We start from the raw sequence: 25,850 nt of genomic DNA on the forward strand, positions 1-25,850 counted from the left end.
GAGGTTAGCGTACCTTTTTTTGCGAGGTCCATAGTGTTGACAGCATGATTTATAAGTCATGGCTAATCAATCTTGATATTATTGAACAGTGCGTAGTCAATCTCTGTCATACGATCAAAGATTATTTCCTTTATACTGCGCATTTGTTTAAAAAATGAAAGAGAATACACCCTTGCAAATTATTTTGTTGACAGTTTAATGTACTTATTGTATTATTGCCTCTCTTCAAAGAAAACTATAATTAATAGTACATTTTTGAGATTTGCAAAAGAAAACATGTTAAAAACTTTAATTTGGTGTTTGATTGTTAAGATATTCAATTGAAAGAAAATGTCTACATATTTTGTATACAAGTAATCTAACACTTTTTGGAATATATATTTTTGAAGATAGTTTTACGTGTCAGAAGGAATACGCAATTCTAGGGTACAAAACCTTTTATGTTACAAATTCATTTATTTTGTATAAACATATATTATCGCTATGATAAAAATGAAAAGCAAACCAACACCTGAGATTATAATTATAACATACATAAATTATAATTAATCAATTTCCCTTTGTTTTGAGATATCTAATTTGTATGTACCAAAAATCCAATAAAATTTTGAATTTCTCATGCTTGCTAAATTTATACGAGCGAGGAGTAGGCACATTAACGGGCGAACCATAAAAAGTGACTTTTGATGCCGAGTCAGTGGTTATGGACTTGGTTCGCACTTTTACGATGTTGACCTAAAAACTGTGGTATGTAGCAAGAGTATACAATACCATCGTGTTATCCATGACTTACATCCATGTGTACACGTCTAGTTGATACACGCGCGTACAACAATGAACGCATATATTTATGCATTTTTTTAATAGCCGCGGATAAATCCGGAAGAGCATTTACGCAGTTTTCGGAAATCATCTATTTTTTTCAGCTGGTCATTATATTTACAAGTTTAAAGAACATGCATAAATCCTCCGTTTTTATTCTTGCTAAGATTTTATAAAGCAACGACAGAGGCTTACTACAGTCTTGCTATTTTTATATAGGATTATTATGCTAAAAGTTTTTGTCTGACTATTTTAAAATTGTTCTACTTCTGCTTTTGCATTCATAATTACGATAAAACAGCGCCGCGTCCTAATTTTTCGGAATAAAATAAGTCTGAAAATCGTAAAAACATTAATTTTTTCTTTAAATTCAAAATTCGGTTTATTCCTCTAAACTAGCAAGAAATTTTAGTAAAAATTAATCATTACCAGTGTATTGAAAAGTGAATATTATTTAGTTTTTTTTTTAAATGTCAGTGAGAAGTTCAATTAAAAGAATAAAGAGTTTGAAGATATACTGTGTCTCTGTGCCCAAAGTCGCCCTCGGTGAGGTTTTAGAGGTGAATTTAAAGAAAAGTTCAGTATCCGAGTCAGTAAGTTTAAGTCTATCATTATACAATGCTCTTTGAATTGTAAAAAGACTACTAGACAACTAAAATATGACACTGCCACTTCCTATGTTACCTAGAAATATGTAACCTAGATGATTCTGATTTAACTGTTTTCGTTCATATTTTCACATCCAGGCTCATGCGAATTTTTAATTGAGCAGGTCAAATTTTACTTATAGCCAGTTACACAGAAACTACTATCTCTAGCACATTGTATTTCTGGTTTCTAGCATATTTTTACACGGAGAAAGTGATAAATGTTTTGGCTTTTTTGTCAAGGTATTAGGTAATATGAATTTTGACTTTTAATAGTTGTAAGAGATTTTGAAACCGATACCTGTTTCTCCATTTTTGCATTTTTTTTTTCATTCGAAAACTAACAGGTCTAGAAGGCTCATATTTTGCATATAGATTTCTTTTGTGATTGTGGAAAGATACTTAAAGTTGAATCAACGTTAACTGAAAAACTTCTGATTTCGACTCCGACACTGATGTGAATGCAACCTCATGCTATACGACTAAATAATTATCATGGGTGTTGTAGTCGAACACAAAAGTATTTCAGTTAACGTTGATTCAACTTTAAGTATCTTTCCACAATCACAAAAGAAATCTATATGCAAAATATGAGCCTTCTAGACCTGTTAGTTTTCGAATGAAAAAAAAAATGCAAAAATGGAGAAACAGGTATCGGTCTCAAAATCTCTTACAACTGTTAAAAGTTATAATTCTAATTAATGCCTTGATGAAAAAGCTAAAATACTTATCACTTTCTTCATGTAAAAATACACTGGAAACCAGAAATACAATGTGCTAGAGATGACAGTTTCTGTGTAACTGTCTACAAGCAAAATTTGATACGCTAAATTAAAAAATTCATATGGGCCTCGATGTGAAAATATGAATGAAAACAGTTAAATCATAATCATGTAGGTTACATGTTCTCTAGGTAGCATAGTAAGTATCTGTGTAAAATTTCAGTTGTATAGCTTTTTTATAATGCAAATAAATGGCATTTTAATGATAGACAAACCCACTGATTCTTATACTGAACTTTTCTTCAAATTCACTGTTCAAACCAATGATGACGACATTAAAAAATAGTTTTGAGGGATTTAGTAACATGTTAAATGCATATAAAATATTAGCAGACGTTAGTGTGTCGCCCAAAACTTATGGTAGATTTTCTACCAGTGTTATTAGACAGAGATAGAATCAAAAGCGCGCGAAGCGCGCCTTCATTCCTAGTTTCTTTAAAAAATTGCGTTCGCAAGCTTTTATCTGTATCCCGTCCCGTAAAATTTCCGGCAAAATACTGAAGTCTCGTCAGTATACACAACGTGAATCGGCCGAAAACTATATTTAAGCATTGCTGCGCCAACTCGCACTTTGAGACCACGAAGAGTGCGTCGGCCGTCGCCAATATATACAGGTGCAGTATGAACATACGAGCGTACGCGAGAAAGCGAGCCTATACAAGCTGTCCCATGCACGTGTTTCAATTATTGGCCAGCACAAAGCTGCGCACTGTGAGGTGACGACCGGCCGAGCAGTCAGTGCCTCTCCCTTCTACCTTCTCTTTGAAGCCGCGCGCGCAACGCCTAATATGTCCACGTATATGTATGTTTATATGCGTCGACCTCTAGTCATTACCTAAGGACATTAGTGGCGGCGCTTGGAGACTGCGTATACACACTTGTGAGTACCTGCGATGCCTTTACGCTATTGAGATTGTTTCTTTCTTTAGATTTTTATTTCTTTAACGTTTTCATGTTTGCGAAGCGTTGCAAACGGCGATTTCTATTTCTCAGCAAATAAAATTGAAACTTTTACAAGATTTATTATTTTAAAAGGAATTCACGTTACATACAACTTTTTACTGAAAAATTCTTTAATCAATGTTTTTCAAGCGTAAATGATTTTCAATTTATACTTGAAAAGTCTACAACGACAAGAAGCGAGCTAGCGAAGCAAAAACTTGGCACATAAAGGAAACGATATATACCTTTTCCCAATAGGCGCTTCTGGTTCTAACATTTCCACGAGCCGTGCAAGAGCTGAAATCGAAACTGAAACGACGTTTTAGCGATGAAGATCTTGCACGTGAATGCTATACTCAATTTAAAAATCAGCTTCGAAGAATAGCGGCAAAAATCTACTGAAACTATAGCTAAATATTATCGATATTGATTTAACCTGTGATTATGCGTAAGTCAAACATAATTTGCGCAAATTAAAATTTATATCGACAAACAAATTATACTTTCGTATGAGATATACAACGTGTGCATACTGCACCTAAAGAGCTAATACAGTTTAGGAATCACAATCATTGGAATTTCGTTTTTCTGTATCTCCAGACCAAAATAATCTTCCGAATATATCGCACTGCATAACGCTGTGAAAGTCCATTCACAATCCCGGGCCTATTGTATGTACATAACGTCAAATGGCCCGAACTAAGACCGAGTCTATATAGTGTGCCTCGTAAACCGCTGAAACTCCGGGAGGGATAATCACCGCCGAAAACTACTCTCGGAGTTGCGATTGTCAAGTTCCAAGCGGTCGACAATGTATTCGCAAAAATCAACGATCCCTATTCGACGAAGACTCGGAAGATCCTCACCTTGGTAAACAGTACTTTACTGTCGGAAGTCATTAAGTCAATACTGCTTTGCAGCTGCATTGTGTGGGCGGAAATACAAGGAGGCAAGGTTAATAACGCTGCTTGCAAGGCGCTGCTGTCTCCGCGTGAGGATGGCGAACGGAGATCCTTGCGCGGAAAGTTTCGAAGGCGTTGTTTTCGATCTAATTAAATGATATGGGAATTGTGGTAGAGCAGGCTGAAAATGATTTGCATGTTTGGGGAAAATGCGTTGCGACTTTTAAGCGTCTGATGGTTGTATACACAAGTATATGCAAAGCTTGTCGAAGCGATTCGTTATAAGCTGATAATTTTATAATTTATTTTGATTATCTTGTAGTTTAATTTTATAGTAAGGTTCGATTATGATTTTCTTTTGACGGTCAATTATGACGCAACACTAAACGCGTCAGCTGGGGTCGTTGAATGATGTCATAAAGCAATAACGCGCTATATTCATTACCCTTATAACTATCAAATTAAATTCTATGGGTAAGCCCGCAGCTATCACGATTCCAAAATGTGCGAATACATGGGTCATTATAATCAGAAGCGCGTATCAAAGGTAGCTATAAGCCCAATGTGTTAAAAAAAGCACACCCATATAATCGTAAACTTATATTTAAATGGTTCTATAGAACTAAGAATTGTTTTCAGTTACGGCGTAATTAACAGACCGAGTGGATCATTATAATTTTCGGAGAATCTTTACAACGTATATAATTGAACATTTTTTACTCATCCAGGGTAGAAGTTAATGTAAGGAGACAAAAGTTCGGCGTCAAGCCATTTAAGAATTTTTTTTTCTCATAAAACGTTGGATTCATTTATGCATTGGCAGGGACGTTGTAAACGAAAACTTAAGCATATTTAATGCGTAGGTTGCTTTTACATCCTTCAAAAGTTGCAAAAATAAGTAGCCGACAAGCGAAGCATAACTTTTTCTGTACACTTATATCAAAACAATATCCGCATGCGTTTACGAAAAATAAAAAACTCTGTAGCCCTTCTCGCCTGAATCGACACAGTACAGCTGTACTAAAACTCAACGACCAACCATTTACATACGCATTATCCTGCGTGTCTACATCAGACTCTATATTCCCGATCGCCGTCTTTCGATAGAGTAGCATCAACGTCCTCATCATCTGATGGTCGATTCTCTCGGCGTGGAGCAAAATCAAGCGTCGGTATACCGGGCGCACGCCTGTATATAACAGTGGCCCAGAGTAAACAGGTCAATAGACGCGTGTGTAGGCGTCGCTCGTCTCGGACCCTAATAAACGTGCAACAAAGGCATATGCGCGTCCTTCTTTATGTGTCCGATCGTCGAGACTTATACATATATGTATACCCACGCAAGCATCTCTGCGCGCCGCTAAGAGGCTTTGCACGGACGATTTTCCGACGCCGTTGCTTTGAAGCGCGCAGTGCGCTCCCCGGAGGGGAAAACTCGCTAACGCAACACAGTGCGCTCCATTGTATAGACGCGTCGAATTCTCGTATCTCGACAGAGGATTGACTATTATTTCTTCTTTTTGCACTGCTGGCCTCTAATGGGGAAAGTGTGCTTGTGTACGATGCGCATTATGTTATCGACGCCGAGCATGACGCGGATCCTAGATTTATGCGGGCTGCGGTAATGCTTATAGAAACAGGGGGCTAAACCCGATGCCGAGATTAAAAGGCCTTTCAAGCGTGCGCTGTTGAGCCTGTGCTGCGGTAAAAAGAAGATCACGACTCCCCGGGGGCCGAATTAATAATGCTCACGATAAATAATGCTTTATACCACCGCGATACTTCTGATTTTAATTATATAGATCCAGCTGCAGCAGATAACGTTTCTTTAATAGTATTACTAGGAATGAAGGCGCGCTTCGCGCGCTCCTTATTCTATCTATGTCTAATAACCCTCGTAGAAAAAACAACATAAGTTTTGGGTACACTTATTTCTGCTAATATTTTTACCATATTACCTACCATATGTTACCATATTCTGTAATACTTTTAATATAAATATATTAACAACGCCCAAAGTCGTTGTCGTTAAGGTCTGAGAAGTGAATTTGAAGAAAAGTTCAGTAGAAGAGTCAGTGAGTATAAGCCTATTATTACAACCCTATTCATTTGCATTGTAAAAAAGCCAGGCAATTGAAATTTTACACAGATACTTGATATGCTACCTATAAAAACATGTAATCCAGATGATTTTAATTTAACTGTTTTCATTCATATTTTCACATTGAGGCACATGTGAATTTTTTAATTTGGCGGGTCACATTTTGCTTATAGGCAATTACGCAGTAAATACTATCTCTAGCACATTGTATTTTTGGTTTTCAGTGTATTTTTACATGAAGAAAGTGATAAATATTTTGCCTTTCTTGTCAAGACATTAATAAGAATTTTAACTCTTAACAGTCGTGAGAGATTTTGAGATCGATGCCTATTTCTCTATTTTTGCATTTGCTCTCATTCGAAAACTAACGGGTCTAGAGAGCGCATATTTTACATATAGATTTATTTTGTGTCAATGAAACAATATACAAAGTTCAATTAACCTTAACTGAAATACTTTTTATTTCGATTCCGACACTGATGTGAATAACTTATACGACTAAATAATTATCATGGGTGTTGAAGTCGAAATCAAAAGTATTTCAGTTAAGGTCAATTCAACTTTAAATATTTTCACAACCAAAACAGAAATATATATGCAAAAAATGAGCTCTCTAGAAATTAGTTTTTAAATGAGAGCAAATGCAATGCAATGGAAAAATCTCAAAATCTCTCACAACTATTAAAAGTAAATATTATCATTAATGCCTTAACAAAAAAGCCAAAATATTTATCATTTTCTCCAGGTAAAAATACACTGGAAACCGGAAATACAATGTGCTAGAGATAGTAGTTACTGCGTGACTGTCTATAAGCAAAATGTGAGCCGCTAAATTAAAAAATTCACATTGCCGTTGGTGTGAAAATATGAATGAAAACAGTTCAATTATCTAGATTACATATTTTAAAATTTAAAGAGCATTGTAGTGATAAACTCAAATTCACTGACTCGGATACTGAACTTTTCTTTAAATTCACTTCTTAAACCTCACCGTGGGCGACTTTGGGCACGGAGACACAATATATCTTTATACTTTTTATTCTTTTAATTGCACTTCTCACTTATATTTAAAAAAAAACTAAATAACATACACACACATTATTACCTACTCCAAATAGGGTTAGGGTGACACTTTTCAATGCACATGTTTCAATACTACACTTTTGGTAATGATTAATTTATCAAGATTTCTTGTTGGTAATATTGCATATATTTTTTTCTGAATCCGCTATTCAGATTTCATACTATTTAACCTCATTTCATTTTATTTTAAACACCTGAAAAATTTCTACCAGGGTTATGACTGTTATGAGGGTTATGAATTTAAAGCGTGCGGGTTCTCATCTGTTACCTAGGCAACCGACCATAGCAGCCAATCAGAATCACGTATTAAAGGCTTCACAACCAAGTCCATCATTTTTGTAAGAGAGGATAGTACACGCCACTGCTGTACGCCGTGCGTTGTCTGATCAACGCGCTACTGTTTCTACTGAGCATTTGAATCGGTTCTCTTGGCTAATGATTTTTTGTACCCTATGCATTTTACAAAATTTCATAGCATTTTAAAATTCTTTTTGGAACGAGAATCTAACATTTTGCAAACATGATTTTTTTATTTCGACTAATGCTTACATTACATATCATACCCACAATCCACAGATTTCGTATTGTATTCACGTACCGACAGCATTCATCAGCGTCAGTTATAAATGAACTACTTAAGCCTCTATCATGCCTAAGATTTAGGTGCCCTCTGGAATTGTTCACTAATTCCAATGAAATTTATGATAACGCTCTGAATTGGCCCATGTTTGGTTTCAATTCGATACTAATACTAATCGCAATCACCCTTTTATAGATGGAAATTCTCGAGTTACACGAAATTCATAACCTCTACCGTGGCGCAACCTGAGGTTCAGGAATCAGGGATTTTCACGATTTTTGCCAAACCGACCCATTTGGAATGGGATACTTCAATGAAACTTTGTCTCCTCAGGATATTTCGCAAACGTATATTTACAGTGAATTTCAAAATATGTAAATTTAAATCCGCTCGGTTACTCCAAAAACAAGTTTTTCCTCTTCGAGGGCTAATCTTAATTTTCCCAAGCGAGCGCGATAACAGGTCTATAGAAAATTAAAAACAGTGGCTCGACGGCCCACGCGATAAACGTACACGCGCGAAAAGGGGATGCTTTCCTGCGTAGTATATATATATATGTATAGTCTGTAAAGCCGAGACTATCGTGGGCGCGCGCTGCTGTAAGGTATATATATATATATATATATATATATATATATACCTTACAGCATTATATATATATATATATATAGAGAGAGAGAGAATTCTACGGGAAAAATGCCATTTTCTGATTGGAGAAACCGAAAAAAAACAAATGTTGGGGCACACTCCCGCAATTTTCTGTTTCTACCCTTATGCAGTAGGTGCATGTCCTTGAACAATGGCTATTTTTCGACGAATTTGAAGGGATTAGAAAACAGTGTCACAAAGCACTTTTTCGATGTTGGAACGTGGTTTTGCATGGTTCTGAACATGTACAATAAGAAAAAAAAAGTTGCGGGAGTGTGCCCCAACATTTGTTTTTTTCGGTTTCTCCAACCAGAAAATGTCATTTTTCCTGTAGAATTCCCCATATGTACATAGATATATTAACCCCGAATCGCTTTCGCTCAAGTTCGGAGGTGGATCAGATCACCGATAAGACTTCGCGACTCTCGTTCCTTGCCATCTCGCAATATACTTCACGCTCTGCCTCGGCAATTTACTCCAGTCTCATCGCCTTATTATCTCCGTATCGCTTGCCTTTGCACTTGCGCGACTGGAAATTACGGCTTTGCCGCGCTAGCGCCGCAGCGCAAAATTATAATACACACGCGGTTGATGACTTTGATGTTCTTGAGGTTAATTATATGGCTCCATCATCTGAGGGCGCGCATCCCCGCGGAGGACGCGATTATTCACGCGCTTATTTATATAATTCGGTTGGCTGTTTAAGCGTTAGGGAGTAAGAGTTTACGACGTATGCACAAACAAACTACTTAGCACTGGATATTATCGCGGAAACTCTTTTCAGGAGAGAGCTTTCATCTTCCAAGTTTCGACACATCAATTCAATATCTGGATTCTTTGATAAGGTGGAATAACGAGAGTCATTTTTATTTGATTTCATTGTGAGACAAGCTGATCCTCTTTGCGTGCTGCGACGGTTTGTTATATGAAATAAAATAAAAGCTAGTTGCAGCAGACAAGAAATAAGATACATGATTAGGTTGAAAGTAATTTCGTACAACATCCCAATCACATTTTTATCGTTTTTCTTTATGCTTTATCATATTTTATTCCACTACGAGCGCTATACGGCCGTTTCATTCTTCCCAGGGCTTAATCTAGCAAACTGCGATTTGAACTCTGGTTTCTCCTTCGTACATCCCTTTCAATTGGCCTTTTTATAGCCTTTCCCTGAAAGCGCGCGTCTTCTGCTAAAAGTCAATTTTTAAATCACTTAGATTATATGCCTCTAAAAAATATAAACAATATATTGCGATTTGACGCTCGTCGTTCTGTCGAAAATTGCAAACTGAAGAAAAATGCTACGCTTTCGTTTCATCAGCCTTGCACTGTAAGTACTATAAAAGTATTGTCTTTTTCTCGGGCAAATTAGCCAAGATAAATATATCAGGTTTCATGTTTTTCATGTTTCAAGTATACCAGTCATTAGATTTTTTTTCACATCTTTGATTAGTAACGTTTTTTTTAACGGTATATGCGGGAAGAGACGTCTTTTCATACAACAATATCGCCATTTAACATGCATTTGGAGCATAATTAATATTGCATTGCGTGAACAAACTTTAAATTGCAAAGAACTTTTATTCCGTTGATTTCCTGGAAATGACCGTTGCAGACACATCCAACTCAGGGCCGTAAATACAAATTTATTGCTTCTCTTAAGTGTTAAAAAGCGAAAAAATGTTTTGATTTATGGTTTAATTATGTAGTACTATCGTTCAGGGCTTAACTTTTGTAATAAAATTCGTAAGCATAGTTACGCACAAAATGTTGTCTTCTTGGCAAGCTGGATGAAAGGTTTTGTACAGGCAAAAAATGCAAATAACAATAAATAACAATAATAAGAAAAATCATAGTTTTTTAAAATCTAAACACATATATACATAACTTTGGGGACATCTCAAAGTGAAATTCACGATAGCATGAAGTTCTTTTACGATGTATATAAAACGAGCGAAATTGGCGGAGGTCAACATCCGCAAAGCAAAGTTATCGTTGAACAAACTGCGCAGAAAACGTGTAATACCGATTAAATGAATCATAATACGTGTTCCAAGGCACGTACCGACGTGCGTACCTACAAAGCAATGACCGAATCTATTTCTCGTTTTATTGTCGAGTGCAGTCAATCGCACTTGAATAATATGCGTAAATATATGAGAAACATTTTTTCGAGCAAATACTCGGGTTAAAAATAGACGCTTGGCGCGAAAACCATGTAATTCTTTTTTCAAAATCATAAATAATATCACGTTTTTATGGAGTATAAACAGCTCCGTTGACTATAAGCCGAAAAATTTAGTCTGCGTCACACGCGACTTGGCATTATGTATAACCCGCTTACACGCGTTCACAATATAAGAAAAATATCTCATTTCGAAAACTTTGAGCATCGAAGCGTGCGAAAATAAACGCCGTTCGAGATCTTCCCACGTGCTGCATCTAGAATCGTTACAGTGCACGGATGGTATTCAGGCAGAAAGAGAGACAGCGAGTAAATGTATTTTTGAGCTTGGCAGTATAAGCGTGTGGTATACACACCAGGGGAACGTTCAATTTTTCATCGAATAAATAAAAGTATTTCCGACAATTCAATATTTATCAATCACTATATGCGTAAGAGTTATAGTACAACGCGTCCACGCATAAGTATAGCCCGATGTATAAAGCTCCTGTAGTTTATGTTGCAAGTATTCAATTTTTCCTAAAATCGTATACCAGGAAGGATGATTGCGGATTCCGAAGAAAATATAGTAATCTGAAAAAATGCTGTGACAAAAACAAACATAAGCGTCTTATTCGACTTCCGGAAAGAATTCGCGATTGACTTCTAGTAATCCCAGAGCCTCGCGCGAAAGAAGAAAATATAAGCGCTTGACACATCAGTAAAGCACCGAGGGATCTCAAGAAATATCGCGGAGCAAAAAGTCGTACTTTTATCGAGTCTTTCCCTCCTCGTTTGCTCTGACGATATTCGCGTGCAATAAACGCATCCGTGCGAGCAACACGTGGCAGTAGCAGCAGGAATTTCAGAACGCGTAGCGGTCATCGCGCCGCGAACGAAGTTACGGCGCACGTGACAGACGCTATCATCGATTAATACATACGCGCAGCACTTTTCGAATTTGCAGAGGCACGTTCAAGGTCGCGTGTTCGAACGACTACTCGTATAACTTTTAGCGCACATACGTGCCGCAGCTTCAGGAGACGTTGCGCGAGAGGCTTGCATTGCAGCAGCAAAGCTGCGATGGTGCTTTATTCGCCTGATGCTACAGGAACGTGGAGTTATAGCCAGCGATTTCACCGTCATGCGGACGTTTTTCATCTCCTACATTGTCTGCGGGTTAAGGCTTCAATTTGTTTTAGCGGCCGCGTTACACTCACGCGAGATTTTTCGCTGTACCTTGTACGTGAGGGATATGGCGCGTTCAATTTTCGGTGTGCGAGTGTCCGAGCCGAAGAAAAAGCGAAGAGTCGAGTTGTACGTTTTTATTTTCAATTAATACGGGGGAATTTTGAGTGAAAATTATTTCAGTATAGTAGGCTTGATGCGAGCTTGCCATGTACAATTATTAGTTAATGATTGGATAAATATTAATTTAGCGTTATTCGATGCCTGATGACTGCTGCGGAATGCGTTTATGGATCCACGCTGCCATATACGACGAGCAAATAACGAGATCTTATATAATTGTATATAAAAGTTGAATTTATTGCGCGATGAAACAATAACATATTGTTATGCTGTCGTTTACGTTGAAAAATCAATTGTTGTGCATTGATTCATTTGTAAAAATACTTCGTACGGTTTCATTGTAACTGCGAGACCGAAAAAAAATTCAGCAAGCTCTGCCGTATATTTTAATAATCGAAATGGAACTCCTATCGCGTGAATATCCATCAAGTGTAATTAAAGTATGTTAGAAGTACCGGTAAAAATAGCGAGACTTTGATCGCGCACTTGGTTTATTGCAGCGTACAGCGCCGTCAAGACACTCGAGAGAAATAGTGCTACTGGATACGATTAATTTAAAATTCAGATTACTCAATTTAAAATGCTAATTCGCATATTCGATCACACTTTTATTGTTTACGTAGCAGGAACTTTGCAATTACTTGTTTGAGCAAGATTTACTGTCGACTTAATAGAATGAGAGCATAATATGAAATTCATTGATGTAAAACTACCGTAATGACTTCAGTGATGACCGAAATATTTTATGAACATAAAATGTTTTTTTATGAACCTAAAGCAAATTGATGGGACAAAGATAAGCGATTCAGAGAAATCATTGCAATTTACACAGTACATTGCCGTAATTATATTGTAATAATCTCCATCGGTTTGATTTCTACAAAATGAATTTATAATCTTGCTAAAAGGGCTTTCGTCTTTGAAAACCATATTACATTTTGAGAGCTTAAAGTACAAGAAGAATATGCCAAAAGGATTAGTTTTGCTCGTGCAGTCATACCAGGAAAAGAGCTTGAAAATTGTATTACCAAGACCCTTGATTTTATCGTTCTAACTTCTGCTCCGTTGAAAATGATGTTTTTCGTTAAATCTAATACTCCAATCCTGCTTGCAGTTTGCTACGAAGACCTATTTACGTAAATCGATTTCTTTCCGTTCAAATGAAGCAAATGTAAAGTCACACGTTTTCGCGAATCGATGAATAAAGGAATCACTCACCTGCAAGTAAAGTACGATTTTGCACGGCATGAGTCCGAGGAACCAGGTTTCGGTGATGTCCCAGAGTATCGTCGGTGGCAAGCAAATAATGATGACGAGCAGGTCAGCTACCGCAAGATTAACTATAAAGTAATTAGTGACAGTTCGCATCGTGTGGTTTCTGTAGACTGCCAGGCACACTAGAGCATTGCCAACCAGGCCCACGATGAAGACGATGCAGTGGAGAACGATGAGCACCCACTCGTAGCTTTTCGGATAGATGTAAGCGTGCATCTCGTCGAGATACTCATCCTCGGATATGCAGAGGTTGTTCGTGCAGTTGCTGGCGGGGTCGAGCGAGTCGTTCGCCGAGTCGTCCTCGGCTTCGCTCGTTTCCCCGCTCGCCGAGGTCGCCAGGAACGTCAGCGCCGTGACCACTAGGGATTCCATCTTCACATTCGAGATTTTTATTTTTCTAGCCTTGCTTTAATGTCGGGTGTTTCGAGAAACTCTTATCCACCCCAGAGCAAAGTTGATCGGCTTTCGAGATCAGGACTCGCTTGCGAGGGTATCGAGAACTTCCGAGATATTCCGTTGGGATTTAGAGGAGCAGTTATCAAGGCTCTCTCTTCTCTGCTGGGGCATCCTCTGGAATACCCGATATTCTGAAAGTTAATTTATGTATTAAAATTAGTAGGAAAGACTGGTGTGTAGAGAGCTTAATAGCTAATCCTCATGGACATCAGCGTTGTTTTCAGATAATTTTTTCCCGAGAAGCTCTCGCGATTATTCGTTATTACTCTCTAAACGATAATTTTTCTAGAATACATCTCATTTTTTTACGTAATCTAACTGAACAATTTCTTAGTTGCAAGTTGATTGCTTAAAGATCAACCTTTGAAATTAAATATTTATAACATTTTTATTCCGAAAAAACATACAAAGCTTCCTCTAGCTTGGAGGAAGTCAAATTTGATCGACTAGACATGGATTTTGATGCAAGTAAAAAGGATATGATCAATCTGGCTTGACAATGAAAAAAGAAGAGTAAAAGTTGAGAAAAAAAATTGTTTGGAAACGAGGTCGCGCTGATTGACTTGACTAAAAATTCACTGCTGACTGATTCTGTCGATTTTGTCTAACTCGTCGACAGGGCGTTAGCTTCATAAATATTTATGAAGCACATGTCTGCCAAAAGGAAAATTGTAAATATTCAAAAGGTTCATTAAAAAATATCAAAAGGTACTTTCTCTGAATTTCAAACTACTATCGTGTAATTAAAGAAGCTCAGTACAAGTTTCTACATAGCAACCCATCGCTGCCGCACTAATAACCATCAAATTTAATATTTTTCTATCTACTTGTGTGTCGTAAAAGACTAAGTTATTAAAATCTAAATCTGTTTCAATCCCACCTTATAACATGCGGAAGACCCCAGATACTCTATAATAAGGCCTCTCCCATATTAGTAAAAAAACTTGCCGTTCGACATTAATCACTGGTGGAAAAGATTTAAAAACTTCAGATAGAAACAAATACGATGCGAAAGGAGCCTTGGGGGCATTTTATACCATGTGCGTTTCGTGCCATCGGCGAAGAGCATCGGTAGCGCGATCGCAGCGTCCACCGTGTGCTGCACCAACAAGCCGAGCTGTACACGAGGCCGTACGATAACGGGCACCGATAAGAGACTCCGCCATGGTGCTTCGAATTTTGCAGCAGCTGTTGCTGCACACTGCAATATCCAAAGCAGCTCGTTCGGTACTTAAGTATGCGGCAACCGGCGTTTATTAGTTGGCTGGGAAGAGAGAAAGTGTGAGAGAGCGCTTTTGGAAGACACGCGAAAATAAACGTCGGTGCGCACGAGACTCCTACTAATATTAACTTTTATCGCGTAGAACCGCCTTTATTAGAATTCGCTGCGGCCGGCGAGGCGCACATTCGCCATGATGTTACCAGCTTAATGACGCATAGAGATTTACATTGCTTTGATGTTCAGTATATTCCGAAAAAATCGATCGGTTAGGTTACGTTAGGCAATGATATTCCTTTCTTTATGTTTTCAAAGTAATCGATGTCGATTCCGCTGTATTTCCCGGAATACTGGGAATACAGCGAATACACTATATTACAAGTGTATTGTTCGAATACAATGTATTTACAGGGAATACACTGTAAAAATATGTATTTTATTCACTACAAAATACATTTTTATCGTAAAACAATTATACCTGTCATAAACTTCTATCTCGTGAAATAGAGTTATTGATTGACTTCAATTGAAAAAACAGTCGCTTTTTTATTGAAAACGAATATCAATGCGTCAATTAATTTTCACAAAAGAGAAACGTTGATTTTTTCAGCATGATTGATGAATTATTATGAGAATCAGAGCATTACATTATTTATTACAGTAACTATTTGCAATCTTTTCAATCCAGACCAGCTTATACTTAGTGCTTAGGATACAAATTATTCAATCAATACAACCATTGCAGGCATTTAAGTACAACCATAACGCGGAGAATTTTAAATTAATATCGAATTTGAAGTGAAATGAAGGTATTAGCTATGCATACTTTTTATAAAGGTTTAATCTTGACTCTCACAGCCTCTTTATACTCTTATAATTCATAATCAGAAAGTGGCTTACGGCTAATCCCATGATCGTTAAATAACATATATACAGACGAGGAGCTGCAGCCATGTAACAGCGAAAATCCTGGAAACAACCGAAAACACAACGTATGTTCCAAGAGAAGAATCAGCAGCCACGAATAGCTTTACCGCAAAAGTGATATACATATACTTTCGGAAAGGACTGCAGAAAAAAGACAAGGGCGTAATAATGAAAGCACTTGAAGGATTCAAGAGCAAAGCAAGCGATTCTCGCATGGCTCTCGTCGGCGCCAAAGCAAACGTCAGTATAGGGAGAGGGGAAAACTAACTGGCCGAAAACCAATCGTGCGTGGAAATTACGAGCGGGGAAAAATCCGTGCAAATATACGAGGGCCAATATACGAGCGATGAGTTAAGTGCCTCGGCGACGAGGCTCGCATGAATTAGATATAGCTAAAAATAGTCGAGTGTGCGCCTACTATAGGGATGATCGTGCGCCTTCATACTCTACCTAAATCCCTCGCGGGTATTTATTTACGCGCGCACCGCCGCGAAAAAAGCAAGAGTAAGAGTGAATATGTGCGCGTAAGCCATCAGTGCGGCAAGACATTTCCGTTGAACTCGATACAATATTTACCGAGCAGATGTTCATTATACTGTTTAGTTGCAACACGAGATGGGGTGCGTTGTATGGCGCACAAGTGCTAAATGAGGTTTATTTCTTGTATACTTATGCTCCAAATGTTGGTGGTAATAAGAGTATAAAGAATACCATAAAATTCTGTGTGTGCGGTATGTATGTTCGTTAGAGGGACCGAAGTTTTTTCACATAAAACCCTATATAGGCCAAGCTCAATCGTTTTGCCGTTATATCACCTATAGTGCTGTTACATTCATTAGATTTCGAAACATTCTTCCCAAGCGCAAAATATAGCATCTTAATTGCGTTTGGAATACTATTTTCTTGTTATATTGGTAATGCTATATAAAAACTTTACTGCGATTCCATATAATACCACCCGTAATTTTCGGGTGCGGTAAAATTTCTGATCACAACAAATTCTGATAAATATATGAATTGCTTTAATCCTATACAAAATAGAAAATATAATAGCGTTACTTAAAGCGATTTCAAGCTCTTAAGACCCGCCGTAGTAAAAAACATGTATAGCTGACGGTGTACGCAAATTTTTTTTTAATTACATAAAGCCATACGTGTAGCGTCTCAAGCTGCAAAATAAAATTTAATAAATCGTAACGTGCTCCATTCCGTTAGATTTACGAGCGTATTCTTTGCTGGCCAATAATTCTCTTATATTCCCAATGTTTCATCTACTTATTGTCCAATAAATTTCAGCCTCTGCAAAGCCTGCGAGCCTATATACACACGGTATACGTATAAACAATACGGCGGCGCGTAACCTCAGCTGTGCCATAATACGACCCTCGAAAATAACGATCCAACGACTTTGTCCCAGAGACCACCCGCGCAAATTCGGTGCGTCGTTGTTTCTTTTTTCATGCCTTTCGACGTGTAGCGTTGGCTCGAGTTCGGCCCAGTGTAACGGCAGGCAGCCGTTCGATCCATATACTTTTATACATATATACATGCGCGCGCCAGGTACAGAAGAAAAAGGGTGCGGAGGAGGATGGATCTCCTTTCGACCTCAGAGAGGCAAAAGAGAGAAGAAAAGAAGGGCATCGCGCGAGCGGTAATATTAAAATAAGGAAGCGAGAAAAGACAGAGCTTGCGAAGGGTCTCTAACGGGCCGTTTATCACCCACTAATGAGATTTCCCGGCAACGATAGCGATCGCCGATGCCGAGCGTCGCCTATACATCCCATCAACGAGTCGAGAACGGATAGATTTAAATTTTCCATTCATTTTCCCTGTCTACTTTCGTCGGCTCGAGCAACGGGACACGCCGTGTGTTGGCGGATAAATAAAGCTGCAGCCGAGAGCAAGAGGGAAATAACAGCCGAAACCGTGCGCGTCCGGCCATTTAGGCGCCGCGTATAAAAGGGGAGGAGTAGCCGAGAAAGAAGGAGAAGAAAGAATGAGGTAAAAAGGATAACGAGAAGTGCGCGGACGGCAAGAGAGTGTGTCGTTCCGCGCTTACACCTCACGCGTCCGAACAAGAGAGAAATAAATTGGGCCACGCAGGAGTAACCGCAGCCGGAGTAGGTATATGGTACGGCGCACAACAAATCTCAGGGGAAGAGGGAGAAAATGGACGAAAAAGAACAAGCGACGCAAGCCCGAAGGTACGACGAATAATAGCGCTAAAAAGTGACGAATGCGGGCGCGCGCGCCGTCTGCGTAGCTAGGGAAATCAAGACCTGATGATCTGTGAACTTTGTTGGACATAGATTAGCTGGAGTGGAACTCGATGCTTTTTGTTTTGGTTAGCCTGTTTTCGCGTGACCCACAAAGGAATATTTTTGTACCAATCATCGGCTCCAAAAACTATACTTTTTTATTGAATAAATATATTGTGACGAATTGCTGTTTCATTGTGGAGACACGGGATGTACACATGTCAATAGTAGCTTTGGAAGATAAATGAAAATGATAAAAATCTAATAAGTTAAAAAATAAATATTATGCATATAATAATATTAAAATTTTACAAGCTTTTGCTTTTACGAACTTTACTTCATTGAAAACTTAGCCGTGAGAGTTACTTTGAAGACCCTCGTCGTGTTTTTCAGAAAGAGTCTATAATATTTGGAGTTACGTGGAGGTATAATCCAACAACCTGCAGTTGCCGAGATGTAGAATAGGTGAAGATTGTCAGTGATAGAGAATTATTTAACTAGTGGAACTTCAACGCTACAATTAGATCATGTTATATCATATATCATATAACGAAACTATTCGTCGAATCTATGTTTATAGATACGCTGCGAGAAATACTTGATTATCCAAAGCTACACTAGTTTAATCCCTGAAATGATATTCGATACTCGTATATCGAAAATTTATAACCGTCAGTGAGAATCAAAAATGCTGTTCGAACGAATTTCATTCAAAACGCGAATAGATTAATCGCATTCATGTCACTTTATAGCTTTCGTCCCTTGAACAGATACAAGTCCGACCACTATACGCTGGTCGTTTCCCAAGAATTTCCACGATTGGCAAACTTTGAGAAACATAGAAGATTTTTCTTATACCGTGTTATTGGTTTTCTAATATCGTTATCCACTACTTTCACACAGAGTTTTGCCCTGTGAAGACCGCCTGTGGTTTGAGGAAGAATTCGATTCAGCTTTGTAGTCTCGCAAGGCTTTATACGTACTTGGGTTTTACTTTTACTGTTCAGTGTTGACACTATAGAATAAAGTTGTAGACTTCCGGACAAAATACACTCCAAAATAAATTCATTACTCGGAATAGCAATTTTTCAAAGCTCCAGATGTAGTAAAAGTCAGTTTTTATGCATGTACCTATCTACCAAATTACTTTTCGATATCATACTTTTCTAAAAGTTATAGAATTTTTTTAAAACACAATCGCACAAGATTAATTAGAACGAGAAAATCATTTCACAATCGAGTCTATTCTTTGGAACTTTTGTCCAGTTTTGTATACTGCTATTTAAAAGTATATACTCCGTCCGTCTCACGCCCAACTTATGTGTTCGTCGCACGCGTGGCCGGCATTAGCTGCGTGATTAATGAAAGTGTGCGTTCCACCCTCACTCCGGCGCCTCTCTCGGTTCATCGTTATTCCTTAAACATTGTATTTTCGCATCCGCGCTGACCTCGTGTAAGTCGGCTTTCTCGCGTAATTAATTAAAGTAGGCTGGCAACGTCTTGTGTCCTTTGCTGCTGAGCACTTGAGACTCGGGCTGCTCGCTGATGGCTTGTATTGTATAATACGCCGTTTACTCTCTTGGCTGGTTATATAGTTTTGGAGAAATTAATAATGTGTACGAGCGATAAAAGGAGGTGGAAGTGCTAAAGGGTAGGGTTGAGGAAAATTTTCTAAGAACCCTTTGTTTATGTATCTCGGGTAATTATGTATACGTTAAGAAGGGTTACGACCTCTTCACTGAAATTTAACGCATAGCTTATTTAATATAAATTTTAGCTGCTCGGTAGGATGAACGCATACAATATAGAACCGTCGCTATGTGCAAAGACCTACTGATGCTTATCTTTCGGTCATATACTTACGCGTTATATCCGCAGACGAAGAAACTAAGTTTCATTGCTTCATCTTTACGAGAAGAATAAACTTTACTCGAAGCTGAAGCGATGAGACTTAATCGTGGGCGCACACACCTGCAGCTTTCAAAAGTTTTGAAAGACGCATGACGAGGCGTGTCATTTCGTGCTTTAGAAATTCGAAAATAAAAAAAAATAATGAACTGACGCTTTACCTTGAATTGCAACACGACGTAAACATTCCACTATACGCGAACTAATTGTTCTCCGTGTAGAATAGTAACTTTCTTAAGTAAATTTGGCGTTTTCCCACTCGGCTACTATCTTTTCATCTTACTGTCGTCGTGTTTTCCCCGCCTCAATCCCGAAGAAGCCCTATTCTCATCGTCATGCCGTCCGATAATAAAAAAAAAACAAAGAAAAACAAGAGACCGACGAGTAGAAAGGGAAAAGTTTCGAGAACCGCGCGTCACTTTATAGCGACATACTTGACGTAATCTTGTCTCCGGTACGAATTTAATTGACCCCCTTCGCCGTGACTTTTCCCGGAGCGGCATGTCCGATAAGGAAATCACCCCGCGACGGATTTATCGAAGAGACGCGAGCGTAAATATTTTGGCGCGCGATGAGTCGTCTACTCTATATACCGTATGCATCCACGCGCTGGACGCGGTTATATTAATAATACACGGCTTTTTTACCGCCTCTACTGTACCCGGGACTCAATGGATCGGCTTGAAAAATTTTCCTTTTCAGGTGATTGATTGAAAAGAGCCTGCGTGTGCAGACTACTGCGGATGTCTGAATTTGAATTGAGAGATCGACGTGTCCTGTAATGAATCGTCGCAGCCTCGTGGGGGAGTGTGTGACACGACGAAAGTTGCGCTGCTGCATAGAGAAGAGGAAGGAGGATCGTGCGAGGATGAATAATTTTATAAAATTTCGTGAAACTTGAAACTTATAATGTAATTTCTCCTTAAGAAAAACGATCGTTCGGTATACAGCAGTGCGCAAGTAAGCGCAATCGAAACACTGATGCGTGAATTATTATATATGAAAGTTTAAACCGCGCGATTCCCAAAATATTCAATTCACATTCATAACCGTAATGCATTTCGCGAATCGAAGCTGGTTATATACATAACGCACGGGATTTAAATAATGCAAACACTAGCTGAATTGTGAACATTTGTTTAGTATTTGAAAACAATTGAAATTTGAAACATGCGTGAATTGGTATAATAATGCGAAAGCAATGAGAACAAACATATATTAATATCCGAAAGAAATCATCGAACAACTGAGGAATGTCGATGAGATACAGAGCTCATTGTTGCAAACGATACAGCGCAAATTTTGACGCATTTCAAGACATCATCTGCGTCACGAGAGATAGCTAGGCGTAAATCGTTCTCATATTTTCGCGGAAGAATATAGGTCGCACGTAACAGTATATAGTATACACGGAACAAAAGTGGAAAGTAATAACGCAAACCCCACGATGTACACAAGCAAAAATGAGCGCCGCGCGCAAACCGAAGTCCTTAATCTACCACGCGCCTTTTGGTCGGACATTTCAAGAGACTTATATGTATACGTCTGACTCGGCGCAATGCATTTCGCTCTATTTGTGGCGATGCTGATGTATACGGGATTATATATATTCGCGTTAGAAGCTATTCCGCTGTTACCGAGGTGTTTTATTTCGTCTGATGGAATCTATTCGGTGGCGAGCGATTTTATGTTCGAATTCTTGCGTAGTGAAAAGTCGCGGCAATTGATGCTCAGTTGTTTTCTTCGCGAATTTACGTAGGCGGCGAGAGTTGAATGTATACGTATTGGTCGCGGGCGAGAGAGAGAATAAAAATTTTACAAGCTGCAAATAAATTGTCAACTTTAGAGCCGCGTACAGCGAGGGCGACGTTTTTCGCATTTCACGGATTTTTATGTACCACCGCTGATGCCACGAAGGATATAAATCAAAGGGGGGATTCATATTTTTTACTTCGACGAGGAAATTGAGAAAGAGAATAAGGGCTCGTATAAATATATCGTATAAGAGGTTCAGAACAAACGATGCTTTTTTCCACTCGTTCCAAGGAAATCCAATTATAAGCTCCATCACGTCGGATATCGCATAGGCGAGCGCAGAACCATATATGAATCCGTTATTTTATGCATCAGAGTTATATATGCGTCGACGATGATTAATATACGTCTCTGCGCCGCGCGCGGAGAAAGAATTATTACCGCTTCAAGAGATTTGGCATTATGACGAGATATTATACGATTGCAGCTCAGCCGCATTACTGCGACAATCCCCACATGATGATTCATCATATCGCGCATTAATTAAACGGATAGCTTCTGATTAGCGGAAGCGATTATGTCTTTCTCGCGTACCCACGTAATTCCTTATTGAAGTTCCCTTTGAGATTGATCAAAAAATACCTGCGCTTTTTACGAAGACTTCGCACTTTGATCGAGGAATTTCAAAAGAACGATTCCAAACATCTGCGCGAAGGCATGCAAGGCAGTCGATAAAATCGCGGGAATTAATGGCATTGTTTACAATCCATCGAAATCAATCGATTCGCGTCCATACGCGCTGTACTCGCGCCATATCGTAAAAAAGAGTCCCGAAGATCGATAGCGAAACGCAAGCTCAACACACGTACGTAAAATGAAAATGTACTTTTATAATGCGCATTAGAGTCCGCATGTACTACTAAGTTCACCGGAGCGTGACAAAAAGTAGCAACAGCCTGCTTTAGATATAGTATGGAAAAGCCTTGGGATTCGTTTAAGACTTTTCTCCCCGCGGAAAGTCCTTAGTTACGTTTTCTCCCCCATCGGGCGTAAGCCAGCCTCCCTTTTCTCCAATTAGCCGAATGAAATAGTCGAAATCACGAACGCGAAAGCTCTGGGCGATCGGGGAAAAAAGCGTGTAAGTATCTGGAAGACCCGCGAGTTCGGGTCGAGGGAACGGTGCGGATTAATCCTTTCCGCATCTCTATCCGGGAATTCGTCAATTAATGCGGATGCGTGTTCGCAATGATCGTTGGAATTTAGAAATTTTCTCTTTTCATCTGAAACTGCTTTCTGACTCGTTATACGAGACGAAACTATTAATTGCCGTTGAGTATTGTATGCTGAACTGTGAGCAATGTTATGGAAGTGATCATTTTATTTGGAACGATACAAAGGAAATTAATCGTTAAAAAGTATCAGAATAGTGTTTCAATTGAAACTAAATCAAATACAATGCTGCGCATTCCGTCCGCTGATAACATGTAACGCTTGAACATAAAATGCTTTGAAATTAGTCTTTAATTTTATATAAGAAAATCTACATTAATTTTTATTTGACAGAATTATTTATAGGGGTCAGTATGTGTCCAAACGCTGTTTTTATTAGAATATTGAATCATTCTTACTGAGACATGTTCAGGGGTCATATTTTTTCTTTTTATCACCCTTTCATTCACCCTTCTCATCTTAGTTTTTATAGATATTGTTGTTAAACTCGCATGCATATCAAAATTTAAAAAGGCATTTTTTGGTAAACAAAAAACAACCTCATATAAAATGATCAAATTGATTAACTTTTTTGTTCTCTATCAAAAAACATATATTCTCGATAACGATCAATTTATAAACATTTTTTTACGAAGGGCATTGAATAAAAAATATGGTGAAAATTTTTTTGAAGTCATATTGAATCGATTTCGTAGCTATACCTCGCGCTTATTATATTCAATAAAATTAATTTATCTGGATTTTATAGCTTTATCTATATCCATAGATTTAACAGTTTATGACAAAATTTTGTATTACCCATTTAAAAAAAATACTAAAATATTACAGATCTTCGAAAGCAATGATCTACACTGTGAGCATAAAAAGTTACGAGCGAAAAACGATTATCTATATTAATTCTATCTGTTTTAATATAGTCTTTATTTGTATTTCTAGTTATCCGTACGTATTTCTTAGAAATTTTATTTGATAAATGTTTATCTTGTTTTTTTTTCTCGTGTATGGGATGTTATAAAACCAGAGTAGAGTACGTTCATTTTAAAATGTATACAAACAGAAAAACATTCTTTTGGTATAGCTAGGCAACAAGAATATTCTCAATATTGATTAACCTATAGAGGACTGCCGTTTTAAAGAAAAAAATAGTCACCCTTTATTCATCAAAATCTTATGAGGATATTATTATCTATGCATCAATTTGTAGTGAATTCAATCTCAATTATATCATTATCCTCGCACGGGCGATGAAAATCAACGAGAATAAATATAACTGAAAAAAAATTACGCCATAAGCTATGAAATTCTCAATTTTATTATTAGTTTTACAGCGGCATCTGGTTCGAAAAGGAAGTCTAACAGAAACGGCTGCTGCAGCAGCGATCGCACGAACGCGTTTCTCTGCTGTTATCGCTCGCGCGCGCGGTTAACGAGACCTGACTCTCGAGGAGATGCGTGAAAAATGTGATAGCAGGCGACGCTAATTCTAAAGTGGCTGCGCTCGCTATATATAATCCCGACGCTCGCACAAATGTAATGCATTCCTCGAGTATCCCCTGCACTCGGCTTGTAAGAAAAATATTTAACTTGTTCGCGCGAACGCTATGCACAAACTTTGTTCTCTTTCCTTATAATTTTTGTTTTATTTCAGAAATAAAGTGTTTTTCATTACCTCGACATTTTTCTCCTTCTGCTATTTCTTTTTCCTTTGTTTGCTCGATCTTCGCCAGTGTTGTATATTCCAATGAGATATCCTCGATTGATCTTGGATTTCAGGCTCGTCTCTTGAATTACAATCGGTGGCTGAGACCGTCGTCTTATCGCGTTGCCTCTTATTGTTATATACGATTTCGAAATCGAAGATTATAACTCGACAACGTGCCCTCTGATATGTACCGCAGGAGATTGTTGCTTCCGGGTCGCGCTTTTTCGACCTTTTATTTTTTAATGTTTCTCTGCGCTCGGCCTCACATGTCTCTTGCACTAAAACGCGAGCAAGCCTCTTAGAGAAAAGCGAGCGCTGGTAAATCATGCAGTGTCGCGATTTAGTATCGTCTCTTCTTTTAAAATTTTATTACATTTCATCACGTCCTCGTCGGCCACAATATCCATGTGTACGCTTCTTTATCGTCTTTTCTTTCAAATTGGCCGAATAAAACACGGCCGCGCTGTCGCTCATCGGCGCGAAACACGCAACGCGAAATCTCCTTTTTTTTACAACAGTGGCGAACGAAAAAATTGCATTTTTTTGCACTCGTTCGAATCACGTAACAACACTCGCGAATGAGAAATTCACTTTTGTGTAAAGAAAAAAACGAATCACTGTTCTCTCTCCATCCCTTTCAAAATTTGATTTTATTTTGATGAGCTCCAGCACGAAACGCATTCGACGAAGATTGCACTCGGATGATTTTTCTGATGGATAGAATTGTAGCAATTCGCACAATAACGAAACCCGCGAAGCGAGCGTGTGTGCGGGAAGGTGTCCGGATACGTTGGCGGACTCGGCAAAACTAAGCGCCGCCGACACGGGAACCGCTGCTGCTGCGGCTGCTCCGCAGAGGAGCGCGCATACACACCGTCCTCCGTCGAGGGAGAGAGAAAGAGAGAAAGAGAGAGAGAGAGAGAGAGAGAGAGAGAGAGAGAGAGAGAGAGAGAGAGAGTGCGTACGCGGCGATTTTGGGTGTAACGCAGTAGCGTTCCGGGACATTAAAGCCGAGGTGTCTTTTTTTCTTTCGGTTCTCGTTGATACACTGGGATTCGCGGGAGACTTTTATTTATTATTTCTTGAGCGTTGAAATGCCGCTGGCTTGGAGGACGCGGGTGTGCGCGAGGTGACGCGA

The 25,850-nt window shown here is 38.5% G+C and overlaps 1 protein-coding gene across 2 annotated transcripts in view; it reads right to left on the reverse strand.

Moving 5' to 3' along the window:
- The window catches only part of LOC100120994 (orexin receptor type 2), a 46,369-nt gene extending 20,806 nt beyond the window's left edge, over positions 1 to 25,563 (reverse strand). For both annotated transcript variants that reach the window (XM_008219488.4, XM_001604532.6), the window contains exons 1-2: positions 24,680 to 25,563; positions 13,201 to 13,844 (exon numbers count right to left, since the gene is read on the reverse strand). In XM_008219488.4, coding sequence (XP_008217710.1) covers positions 13,201 to 13,629 — 429 coding nt within the window. In that variant the 5' untranslated portion in view covers positions 13,630 to 13,844; positions 24,680 to 25,563. The remainder of the gene's footprint in view (positions 1 to 13,200; positions 13,845 to 24,679) is intronic.
- Between the last annotated feature and the right edge of the window lie 287 nt (positions 25,564 to 25,850).

Source organism: Nasonia vitripennis, chromosome 2 (assembly GCF_009193385.2).
Source record: "Nasonia vitripennis strain AsymCx chromosome 2, Nvit_psr_1.1, whole genome shotgun sequence".
Taxonomy (NCBI): Eukaryota; Metazoa; Arthropoda; class Insecta; order Hymenoptera; family Pteromalidae; genus Nasonia; species Nasonia vitripennis.